Genomic DNA, 13,288 nt, shown 5'->3' on the forward strand with positions numbered 1-13,288 from the left:
TTCAGTTTGACAAATTCAACAAATTGTAATAAAGATTTGGAAAGTCACTGCCTTCCTTCACTTAACAATTAGAAATCATATAAGACTGGGACACGGAGGACTCAAAGCTTAACTCTCCTTCTATCCCAGAAGGGTTCCATGGGGACAGACATCAACTCTCTCACCAGTTAAAGCCCAGAAGACCTCCTTTTCTCTTTGATGGAGCCATGGTCAGGCAGAATACACATCACTTTAAAACCACCTCTCAGCTGGAAGTACGTAAGTTTTAGCGAGTCACAAAAAAATAAGGAAACTTACACACAGTTTCCTTGGCCACTTCCTCAACTGAGTGATCATGCACCCAGCACCATAAGCCAGAGGGTGCTCCCCGGTAAGGAGGGAAAAGGTGTGTTCACAGCCACTCAGTCAGAGAGAGTGACACAAGCCCTATTAGGAAATCCCTGGAGGACGAGGATATAAATCCCTGCCTGGACTGCTGAGTTTCCACTGAAGGTAAAAGTTGGGCCTGGCAGCCTTCCCCAGGCGAGAAGCAACAAAGTCAAAGAATGCAGGGCTGCAGGTAAGAGGATTTTGAGAATGTGAGGGTATGAGAGAGAAGGAGAAACAGAGAGAGTGAGAGAATGAGAGAGAGAGGGAATGACAGAATGAGAGGGAGAGAGAGAGAGAGAGAGAGAGAGAGAGAGGGAAATCTGAGGCGTCAGGACCCTTGGGTTCCATTTCAGAATGGAACCTCAAGCAGATTTCCTGATGTCTCTGGGTGTCTTCCTGGGTGACATTCCTCATCTCTTTGATCTTCACTTGTGTGAAGGTGACCTTGACCTTCTTGGGCTTCAGTTTCTCTGTCAAAAAAGGGCTGGATCAAAGGGTCTCTGAGGATCTTCCATGTTTCCAAGCAACAGGTAAAATTGGTGCAGAATCCAATAAAAGGAAATTCATAGTTGTAGACAGGTCACCTCGGGGGAGGCTGTGCCTACGAGGCTTACACTGAATTCAGAGGCTTTCTTCTTTGGAAGGTTGGGGAACTTTCTAGTAGGGCATGTTTCCTTTTTAAAAGTGGGTGTCACTCTTCTAACACTGGGGCTTTCAGAGCCGGCTGAATGCCAGGACTCTGGGTTGTCTTGGAGGAGTAGCAAGCAGATAGTGGTGGTAAAGTATGATCTGTGAGGCTAAAGGGTCTGTGTTCGAGTTTTGACTTTGCCTCTTACTAGCTGTATGATGTCACACCTGTGTCCATAACATGACTGTCTTTAAACCATTCTGTACTCTAGTGAATAAGGAGTACAATTTTGATAGAGATCATCTATCCAGTGGCCAGCAGCTGGCCAGTAATCAATAGCCAGGAAGCATTAAGCTTACCTCTATCCCTTGCTTCATTCTCGTGAAATAATAAAACTAGGTACGATTTTTAAAACAAAGTTAATTTTTATCCCCAATTATAATGAAATACATTGCACAATTTATGTTTAGCCTCTCAGTGCCTCAGTTTCCCCATCTGTAAATAGTGACCTTCGTGAGGAGGATCCCAAGGTAGTGGGAAGAGTAAATGAGTCTGAATCACGGGAAGCGCTTGGAGCAGCCTGGCACACCGTGTGTGCTGCCGAGATGTTGGCTCTCACTCTTTGGCATTATCTCTCTTGAATCCCACACCTTTGGAAGCCTTGGCTCCTCATGGAACCCCAGTGTCCTCAGAAGCTCCCAGCTCTGCCATTAGTGTGGTGTGGTCCAGGTCAAGCCTCGTCTCTGTCTGGGTTTCCTCTTCTATAAACAGACAGTTGAGTGACCTGACCTGTCAAACCCCCGCCACCCCCCCCCCCCAACCCCCACCAGCTGCTCAGGGCCTGTGATGGGATGCTGCTTCCTACTCCTCAGCTCACCCCATCCCACCCAGTTCACCCTTGCCCTGGCCCATCTCTCTGAGCTCTGCCATCTCAAGGGGGGCAGTGGGTTCCATCCCACCGGCTTGGTGTGGTATTCCCACACACACAACTGACATCTCATTTACAGTCACATCTCATTACAGTCTTGTCCGTTTCCACTGCATTTTCCCATATTTTGGCCTCTTTGGTTACCCTAAGAGGCAAGCAGGAAACTTGGGTAGGGTCAGAGGAGCTGTGAGGATAGTCTCTGCTCCATTGATTCCCAGCTGCCAGGGAGCACCTCCCAACTCCTGCCAGCAGGTGTCCCCTCAACCTCCTGGCTCCCACTGGACCTCACACCCCAGCTGTTGCATGACAAACTACTGTGTGATTAAGATCCTCAGGCCCTGTTCCTCCTCCCTCCCAGGCTAGCAGAGTCCGTGTCACATAAAAACGCAACTGACAAATGGCAGTTGTATGGGTTTAGGTTGCCTTTTTATGTTATCATCAGCTGCTTTCCGTATGGGGGCACATGGGCAAGACAGAGCCTTTGGCCAGTGCTTCTCAAACCTGAGGGTGTACCTGTACCCCTGGGGTTTAGTAAGCACAGACTGCTAGATCTGCTCAGATTTCTGATTCAGTACTTGTGTGCAGAATGTCTGAGGACTTGCATCTCTGAGCAGTTCCCCGGTGATGCTGATGCTCCGGGTCCGGGGACCACACTTTGAGAACCACTTCTTTAGGCAACAACAAGAAGTTTTACACCCAGTGCAAACTGACCAGGGAGTTGTTTCAGGACAACAACATTTTGAGGCCATTTTCAAAACAGCTCTCAGAGACCCACTGGGTTTGACATGAGTACCAGAGGCCGGAGGTCTTAAATAGGAGAATTCTTTTAACGGATGGACACATAATCACAGCAGGAACAAGAGGTATCTTAGTGTCTGAATCTTGACCTCAGGCTCCTATCAATTTTGTTCTTCACTAATGAAGGAACATTGCTTAACATAGGAAGGGGGTGGCAAAGGGCAGCAAAAAGATGAAAGGAATATGGAAGTTTCTGTGGCCAGGTGATGGGCCAAACCCAGTGGGGTCACAAGGGAAATGGTGATGGTGCTGTTAATACTCTAGCATCTCAGAGACCCTACTCCAGTGGTTCTCAGCCCTGGCCAAGTGTTAGAATCAGTTGGGGAACTTTTAAAAATCTCTGTACCTGGGACCAATTACATCATTAATGTCGGGCGCTGGGATCCAGGCATTAGTAGTGTTTAAAGTTTTCTAGGGGTGTCTGGGTGGCTTAGTTGGTTAGGTGTCTGACTTTGACTTAGATCATGATTTTGTGGTCCGTGAATTCGAGCCCTGCTTTGGGCTCTGTGCTGATACTCAGAACCTGGATACTGCTTTGGATTCTGTGTCTCTCTTTCTTCACCTTCCTTGCTCACACACTCTCTCTCTCTCTCAAAAATAAATAAACATTAAAAGAAAAATTTAAAACTTTTCAGGGAGTTCCAATGTATAACCAAGGCTGAGAGCCACTGCCCTATTCTGTCCCTTATACTCCTTACTGTCCCACCTCTATTAACTATTCAGGGACTAGCTCGACTTCAAACTCTGTGTTCTGAACCTGTAATTTATCTGATGAATTTCAGATTAATGGGCATTTGACTCACCAGTGGTGTGAATAGGAGAGAAGTCTGAGAATCTATATTAACCTCCATCCAAACGTTTCTGAAACATACTTTGGTTAAGAACCTCTGTTTCATATTGAGCATAAATAGTTTCCTAAACATGAGGAGGCAGATGATTGTGATATTTGATTGCAGGGCCAAAAGAGCCCAATTTAGAACCTTAATATTATCTTGCTATGTGACATAGACACGTACCTTAGTTTCTGGACATTAGTTTCACTCATCAGATAACAGGGATGGGTTAGGGAGCAGAGGTTCTTTGCTGTTGTTAAGGATCTCTGGAAAGTATTCATACCACCCACATTTGTCATGAAATGTCAAGGGGAAATTCAAGAATACGTGGACTTAATTGGGGATTTCAGGCTTGAGTATATTCACAGTCCAGGCAGTAAATCAACTCTGTGAGTCTGTGAGTGATAGGGCTTGTGGCCAATTGGAATAAGGTTGTCCCTTGGGAAAGAAATTCAGTGAAAAGTAATACCAACATTCTGGCTGAAGAATGCTTACTCACAAGCTGAATTGGCCCAGACCCTAGTTTGTGATTCACAGACTAGCTTTGACAACTTCTGACAATACGATCACATACACCCTGAGTTATGGCAAATCCTGGCCCCACCACTTTTATTTGTTTTTCCATAGAGGAGTAAGGAACTCTTCTTGTAAGCCTCCATGTCTTCATCTCTAAAACAAAAATAATAATATGTAGCTCATTACACGTTGGGGAAATTAAAAGAGCTTTGCCTACTGCTTGGCGTATATTGATGTTCAGTAAATGTTAGCTAGTATCACCATCTTCTATATCATCATCAGATTATGTGATTCTGACAGCAAAATTTCAGAAACCGCTCTGAAAGCCTGGAGTGATCAGGGCATGGGAATTTAATATAAGCTGTGCTCTCACTCCATGTAGACCTCTGCCTACTTTATTTAAGGATGAACCAATCTAAAGATCAATGCTTCTCAATCACCTAGAAATCTCGTTAATATGCCCATAATTCTGATGCCTGAGTCTGAGGTGGGGCCTGAGATTTCACCTCTCTTCACAAGTGATGCTGCTGGTCATGGATGACACTTTGAATAGCAAGGCTTCAAAACGTTTGGGACAAGGTTTTCTTACTTGGGAGCAAGGAAGAAGTGAAAGCAAAGCTGTGGATAGTTCCTGGATTTTCTAGAGCTAATATTCATTGGAATGTTTTTTAAATGTCTGTGGTAAGCAGAATCCTAAGACGACCCCCACTGATCCAGGCCCTTGTATATCCCCTCCCCTGAATGAGGAGGGAATATAAGAATGTAATGATTAGGTTTACCTTGTACCACAAAGGTGAAAGAATTTTGCAGGTGTAATTTAAGACCCTGACTAGTTGACTTGAAGTTGATCAAAAGGAGTTTTCCTGGGTGTGCCTGATACAACCAGGTAGACTGTATAAAAAAAAAAAAAAGTCTAGAGGTCAGAGTCAAGAGGTCAGACATACATGAAGCAACATTCGATATTGTTCTATTGGCCTTGAGAAAACAAACTGTCATCTTGTGGAGGTGGCCATGAGGCCGGAAATGGTGGGTGGCTTCTAGCTGCTGAGAGTGGCCTTGGCTTACAACCGGCATGAAAGTGGGGACCCCAGTTGTACAATCTAAAGGAACTGACTCCTACCAAAAACTTGTAACAGGACCCTGAGCTTTGATAGTCTGCTAGACCCTGAGCAGAGACTTTATCCATGCTGAGACCAGACATCTGACCCACAGCAGTATGACTAATGAATGGGTGTTATTTTAAGTCACCGAGTTCATGGTATCTCTACACAACAATAGAAAACAATTACAATTGTTTTCTTCGGTTGCTGTGCATATCATTCCAAGTTAGAGATAAACCTAAAACATCTCAGTAGCTTAGTACAACACAAGTTTCTTTTGCTCATGCTATCTCATTGTCATTGGTCAGCTGTGTGAGACTGTGGACGGCTTGCTGTAGCCACTTGAGGACATTTTCAAAAGAGAATTCATGAAGACCATCTGTTAGATTGTTTTGACATGAGTGCTGGGGTGGGAAATAGATGTTTCTCCTACTTAACAGAAGGAGAAAGACATGCAGAGACAACTGAGTGGATCCATGGATGGAAGTAGATAGACCTCAGCCTCCTATCAGGATAACCTGATCATCCTATGTGGCCGCTGTCAATAAACAAGGGCTCAGAGAAAGAGTGCTGGAGGGTAGGCACCAGAAATGAAATGCTTAGTGATCCATATCCTTCCTACTTACTTTACATGGCTATAACCAGTCATGTGACTATGTCTAACTTCAAGGGTACAGAGAAGTGAAATTCTGTGTATATCCAAAGTAGAAAAGTTCCAGATATTGGTCAGCGTGAGCATGTTGCTCAGGTTGGGAGGAAGCAGGATTTCAGACCGTCCAGCTTCACAGATCTCTTCTTGACAAGGCAGCTGGGCATTGCAGGGCTGAAAACAGCCAGAGGGGTTAGTGTGTGAATGGAATGCTTGACCCCAGCCACAGAGGACAGCAAAGGACTCCTGGTGAGACTTTTCGGGTCTGTGGAAAACCCAGTAAGTCTGGGCTTTAGTGGGCTTTCTCATGGCAATGGATTTCCCCAGACGGTATAGATAACAATCATTTGAGTTTTTTTTTTTTTAAATGTTTTATTTTTTTTTGAGACAGAGAGAGACAAAGCGTGAGCAGGGGAGGGGCAGAGAGAGAGGAAGATACAGAATCCAAAGCAGGCTCCAGGTTCTGAGCTGTCAGCACAGAGCCCGACGCGGGGCTCGAACTCACAAACCGTGAGATCATGACCTGAGCCGAAGTCGGACGCTTAGCCACCCAGGCACCCCAAAATCGTTTGAGTTTTTAATGGTTTGTTTTCGCTTGACTTTTCTCTGCTCTCATGGACATGCTGGACACAGGGCTAGGGAAAGCTGCCACCTTCTGTGACCCTCAGAGGACAAGCCACCCTGGTTGGGCACATTTTCCAGGGAGTGGAAGATGATCTTTCAATGCATAAAGAGAAAAACCCACCTTTTTTGACAACTTAATTTTGGAAGGAACTCTTTCTAAAATATATGTAGCATGGTGAAACTTTATACTCACTACAAATTGATGCTAAAAATTGTACCTTTAATCACTATTTTAATAAGAATCTCATTTGGTCTTGAGGCCCCTTTTCATTAGGAAAATGTCATCCCCATCTTGCTGGCTCACATTTGCCTCTCTTGGATTTATTCAGTCTCTTTTGGGTGGAGCTCAGGCTTTCAGAGTTTCTCACCTCCTAGCCAGGAAGGAGTCTGACAATAGGGAGGCCATGTCCTCAGGGCAGGATGGGAAGGGTGACAGTCCACACCTGATGGCCTGAGGACTTCACTGGTTTCCATGGAGATGTCTCTGGATGGGGTGGTCATGTAGTGTCTTGCTGAATCTACTGCTGAGTTCTGTGGCTGGGAAAACCCATGGTCTGATCTTGCAGCTGGGTCAGAGCCATGACAGTGGCCAACTTGGGTCCACTGTGTGCCTCACTGGCTCCATAGGTTCTCTGTGTCTTGGCCATAGCCACATTTCTCTCCTGGCTTAGACTGGCCATTTGTGCAGATTATACTCAGAATATTTAACAACCAGCAGGGATGAACGAACATCAACCAGTTGGAATGGATGCTGTAGTATTTGTTGCTGGACCAAGAGGATCTCAGGGGAGCCCCAGAAAAGCCATGGTTGTAGAGGGTGGAGAGCTCAGGGCTTAAGTGTGTGGAATTTACCACCTGTTGGGGGTATGTTTCCACATTTGGCCACACTGCTCCTCATGGACTGAATATCTGGCAGTCTTGGCTTCAAGTCACCTCGTCTTTCATCATGTCAGCCCCATAGTAGCCCAGATCTCAGTTTACCTCCCGTTCTCCACGGGAAGCACAGGGGAATATCTGGATCTCTTCTCCATCAGTGAAGAACTCAATCTAGCAGGGGACTAACCCTTGCATCCCTCTACCTGAACATGCCATGCCATTATTTACCTTCTTCCTTAGCACCCCCACTTGGTCAGGATGCCTTGCTTTACCATCCTGTGGTGTTCCTCTGGAGACCCAATTTGAAAGCAGAACAAAAGTTTCTCTGCTCTCAGTTGCTCCCCCACCCCCATCCCTTCTACCGTGTGTCTCAGGAGCATGCCAATATGCCTACTTGCTCTTGTGGTTTTCCTCCTTTCACCCTGCAGCCCCCAAAGCCTTTTCTTCTACTTCCCCTTCCTACCAGGAAGGAATATGTCACATCCACTTCCTTCCCTCCTTTCTGGGGAGGGTTTTGCTCTTCCCTTTTCTTTGGGCTATCGTTGCAGAAGAATTGGAGATAGCAAGGAGAGAAATACATTGGAATGTGTCACCCTGACACTGTCAGTCAGGCATAGTGAGGTGGAGGGACCATTGATGTCTGCTCTTAAAGGTCCTTGATTGAAGTACTCTGGTTCTTGCAACTGTCTTCATATTTTTCTTTTCCTTTTTCCTGCATCTGTCTTAATGTTTTTCTGTGTCCTGTGTCATTGGGCCATCAGCTGTCACTCACTTCTCTGTACATTTTCTTCTACCAGTACAGTCCCTCTTTCTAATTTGCCACCTCGAATCTGCATTTGATGAAGTGTTCTGGTCACATATTGCTGTGTAACAAAGTGCCCCAGAATTTAGCAGCTTATAACAAACATTTTATTATAATTCACATATTCTGCAGGTCATGAATTTGAGAGGGACTCAGCTAAGCAATTCTTCTGCTCCATGTGATTTGATTGGGTTCAAACAGTGGTACTCAGCTAGTGAAAGGACTCTTCTGGAGAGTCTAAGAGGGCTTTACTCACATGGATGGTGTCTTTGAGGGGATTCCTATGAGGCCAGACATAGCTGGAACTGTCAACCATATTCCTTACATGTGGCCTCCTTTGCAAGGTGGTCTCAGAGTAGTTGGACAATTTACATGGTGGCTGACTTTCCCCAGAGTAAGCATCCCAAGGAAACTAGGTGGAAGCATTCACCCAGCATTATTTTGTTGGTTAGACACAAGTCCCAGGCTGGCCCCATTCAATGGAGGGGAGTTGGACTCCAAGTTGTGATGGCAGAGTGCACAATCACATCATAGAAGACCACGTAAGATGGGAGATACTGTTGTGGCCATCTTTAGAAAATATAATTGCCACTCTGAGAAGTGATAATACTCTATACGCAACCAGAAAGAGGTTCTGTGAGAGAGGTGAAAAGCTCCTTTTGTGAGTAAAATATACATGCCTTTGTGCCAGGATCATATTGCTCTCTTTCAGCTGTTCAGATCATTTTGTCCTTGTTTCCTCTGCCCACCTTATTTCAGATGAATAAGTTCTCTGAATGACTTATTTCAGATGAATAAGTTCTCTGAATGACTGTGTGGTGTTTATTACATACACTCAGATTACAAGAGGTTGAAAGCCACATTCGGCTTAAAGGGGTTGCTTCCTGTCCCATGCCAACACACAACAAACATTACCCAGTGAGTAGCCCAGTGGAGCTAGAACTCCCATCCTCAGGAGAACTCAGAGGTCTTGAATCCTGGCTCTGCTGTTTTCTGGCTTTGGGACTTCTGCAAGTGAATTGATGAGATTTGGTGGTTATCTGACTAAGGCCCCTTACTTCCTGCTTTAGAAACTGGAGCTGTGCCCACGGCCGGAGCCTAAGTGCAAATCCACACTGACTTTGAATCCTAGGGTTTTACAGCTGAAAGAGACCTGGGAGCTTTCAGCAGCTCAGTCCTTGTTTTTATTTTAGAGATGAAGAAACTGTGACCCAGATTGGGTAAATCTCTTAGTGGCTTGCCTAAGATCACATAGCTAGTTAATGGTAGAGTGAATCCAGCTTCCAGAAATCCAGCTTCAATCTCCTGCTCTAATGTGCTTAAAGACTTTACCGCTAAGATGTCGGTCTGAATGAAAGCATCAGAATTCCATGGTAGGCTTTCAATGTGTGTGTGTGCATGTATTTACAATTGTGTGTTTACATGTTAAACACACTTCTTTTTTTAAAGTTTATTTATTTAATTTTGAGTGAGGGAGAGAGGAAAAGAGAGAGCATGCATGCACGCACAAGCACTGGAGGGGCAGAGAGAGAGGGAGAGAGAGAATCCCAGTCTTCGTGCTGTCAGCGCAGAGCCCAACTCAGGGCTCAATCACACAACTGGGAGATCACAACCTGAGCTGATATCAAGAGTCAGACACTTAACTGACTGAGACACCCAGGTGCCCCAAACATTTTTCTATAATATGGATTTAGGCATCAGGTTTATTGATTCCATTAGTTAAAGTTGAACACCATTCTAATGTAGCAACTGGTATTAGGTAAGTTATTGACTATGGTACCAGAAAGTTCTCAGGCTGTGAGAGGGACCCTTAGCAGGAGTTAGTAAGAATGCAGGTGGTGGAAACTCTGACTTCTAACTCAATTCTGCCAGTTGTGTGCTCTTGATAAAGTTACTCACCTCCTGAGTTTTTGGGTCTGCTTCTGTAAAGTGCTGATGAGAGCCACCACATTTTAAGTGATTTGTCTTTGCCAGCTCTGTGTTGACCTCTTTACATATCACATGGAATCTGACCCTTCTTTGCCACATGCTAGCTACAGCCATTTTACAGATTAGCAGACTGAGTCTCTCAGAGGCAGTATGATCCCCATGCCCCCCAGTCCCCGCCCCGCCACAGGCCCTAAACCATCCCGCTGGCACACAAGGAAGGCAGGACTCACATTTGCTTTGTCAGACTCTCAAGTCCATGTGCTTTCCACAGTTCTTTCCCGTAGAGACTCCCTAACTCTCAGAACTACTGTGCAATGTTGATGGACTTCTTCTGAGCTTCCTTCTAGGATGGACTCTGACCAATGAGTGGAGCTTAGGGGAAGGCAAATTTACATTTGAAATGACAGAGGTTTCTGGTTTTTTGTTTTTGTTTTTTAATGTTTATTTACTTTGAGAGAGAGGGAGAGAGAAGTCCCAAGCAGACTCGGTGCCCTCAGTACAGAGCCAGATGTGGGGTTCAATCCCATAAACTGCTAGATCATTACCTGAACTGAAATCAACAGTCAGATGCTTAACCAACTGAGCCACCCATATGCCCCTAAATGACAGAAGTTTCTGATCACGTGTATATTCCAAGACTGGAAGTGTCCATCTAATGAGGGGTAAAGTTGGCAATCTATGGAGGATGCTGGGTTTGGAAAGACTGTTTGGGCTGCTGAACTTTATGGCTTCTAGAGCCCCCTCTAGCTCCAGGTTCTGGTGCTTCTATAGAGCAGAGGATGAATACCAAGGCTAAGGATTGTGTTGACTCAGGATTACATTCCACTTTATCATTCCATTAGCTCTGTGGCCTTGGGTAAGTTACTTAATGTATCTGAGTCTATTTCCATTGCTTCATGTTTATAATGGGGATGATGCACTCTACCAGACTCATGAGTTTAGTTAGCCCTCTGGAATTTTTCAGAGCAGAAAATTCCTCTCACACAAATATCAGGTTAGGAGAATGTGAAGCCTGGTGGATTCATACTGTGGGTGCTGAGGGCCTCATGGGTGGAGCTTCCACTCCACATCAGTCATATTCTAGGAGGATGGCAATTATTCTGAGCTGGAAGGGTGGGTCTTGTCAGGGGCTAGCCTGTAAGAGGGCCTGATGCAGGAAGAAGGTGAAGGAAGTGTCTTGGTTGATGGTCCAGCTTGCTGGGGGCTCTGAATGACTCAGGCTTACTGGGAATGCAAAGTGTGAACAGAGGATTCAAATGAGTGGGGAGATGAGTTGGGTTGATTTGTTAAACCTCTTTGTCAATGGTTCTTGGTTGGGGCAGTTGACCAAGCTCAAAAGGTTTGATGAAAAAAGAGTGGTTTCAGAAAGTAAAACATAAAGAAGGCATGTAGCCCTTGGTGGAGCCAAGTCTTAGCTTCTCTAAGTTTTCCCTTTGAGATTCAGCCCATCATGGCCCAAAGATGGGTCTTCCTGTGCCATGGCTTCCAGTAAGCATTTCCATCTCCCCAGACCCCACTGGAGTCAAGGACATTGAGGTGCTCTCATTCTGACATGGCCATGCAGACCAGAAATTGTCCCACCATGCTGCACTGAGTTCCCTGAATTCTGGGGTTGGGTGGGGGGAGTGTGGTGTGGTGGGGAAACTAGTTTCTCTCCTTTCTGTAGACAACCCATCAAGGGTTCTGCTTTAAGCCAGTATACTAAAAAGAAAAAAAAAGCTGCCTCAAAACTGATCATGTATTTCTCTGCATCTGAAACTAAAGAATCTTCTTATTCCCTAAGCTCTTAACATCCTGTGCTTTCCAGAGACTTAGTTCAAAATACTTCTTATTTTGCTTCGGCTTTAAATTTTAAAAATTTCCAGGCTTAACATTGATGCAAATATTTATTTTCCTTTGGGTGTCAAAAGGTTTCATACCACATGCCTGTAACAACATGTGTCAGTTTTTAGGAATTTACTTTAAACTGGAGGTGGCTAAATAGTATGAGTAGGGCCTGATAACTCTTTGACTTCATTAATATTCAAGATCTGTCATCTTTGTTTTACTTTTTTGGGTGACTGTACTCCCTGACTCAGAGATTGGCAGCTGCCTAAAATCTTTCCGGAACAAGGTGAAGATAGAAATAAAGTTTAATCTTTTCAGTGAATTAAGAGATATATTAAAATATACTAGAGGGTAACATGTTTAATCCTTTTAAATGCCTGAAGATTGATCTCTGGAGCTATCATTTATTTGCTTATTTGTTCTCAATCTGCTAAAACATGTGTTCCTATATGCATTCTAAAGTATTTAGGGGTGAAGTTTGAGATGTCTGTAATTTTCCAGTGTTCAGGGGAACAATATGTATATGTGTATGTGTATGTATATGTGTAAGTATATGTATATGTATGTGTATACACATATGTGTATATATGTATATGTATACATGTGTATATATGTACACATGCGTGTATATATATATGTGTGTATATTATATGTGTATATATGTGTGTGTGCGTATGTGTGTATATGTATATATGTGTATATATGTATATATGTGTGTATGTATATATGTGTGTGTATGTATATATGTATATATATGCGTATGTATATACATGCTTTATATATGTATATATACACACATATATGTGTGTGTATATATAGGGAAGGAGACAGAGAGAGAATGAGAATAAAGCAAAATGTTAATAATTTGTGAGTCTCGTGAAATACATACTGGTGTTATGCCATCCTCACTTTTTTAGTCTGTTGGGATTTTCAAAATTAAATTAAAAGGTGAAGCAAACAGCTACATACTCCTAGGCTATGTGTACCATCCATGAGCAGGAGGCTGACACCAGGGATCAAAGGCGGTAAGCGGGGTGCTAGGCTCAGTGCGGGGCCACCAGCTTTTTCCACCGTACTGTGTCCTTTCTCCTTCCTTGAACTTTCCACAAATTGTTGGTCATTTTCTTATTCCTGGCCCTGCTTTCCATCTTATTCTTCGGTTTTCATACACTGGGTGTAGTGAAACATAGTTGTGTGGAAAAAAAAATTGTCATTCAAATTCTTGGAATCAGTTGCCTTTAAAATTTCTTTCTTCCAAAATCAGGAGACTATAGATGCTGGAGAGGATGTGGAGAAACAGGAACCCTCTTGCACTGTTGGTGGGAATGCAAATTGGTGCAGCCGCTCTGGAAAGCAGTGTGGAGGTTCCTCAGAAAATTAAAAATAGACCTACCCTATGACCCAGCAAT

The 13,288-nt window shown here is 44.2% G+C and overlaps 1 protein-coding gene across 1 annotated transcript in view; it reads left to right on the forward strand.

Annotated features, from left to right (window-relative positions):
• Positions 1-312: 312 nt before the first annotated feature.
• The window catches only part of IL1R2 (interleukin 1 receptor type 2), a 40,150-nt gene continuing 27,174 nt past the window's right edge, over positions 313-13,288 (forward strand). Inside the window, exon 1 of the mRNA XM_060609422.3 lies at positions 313-559. Within this exon, the coding sequence (XP_060465405.1) occupies positions 546-559 (14 nt within the window). The 5' untranslated portion in view covers positions 313-545. The remainder of the gene's footprint in view (positions 560-13,288) is intronic.

This window comes from Panthera onca, chromosome A3 (genome assembly GCF_046562875.1).
Source record: "Panthera onca isolate mPanOnc1 chromosome A3, mPanOnc1 haplotype 2, whole genome shotgun sequence".
Classification (NCBI taxonomy): Eukaryota; Metazoa; Chordata; class Mammalia; order Carnivora; family Felidae; genus Panthera; species Panthera onca.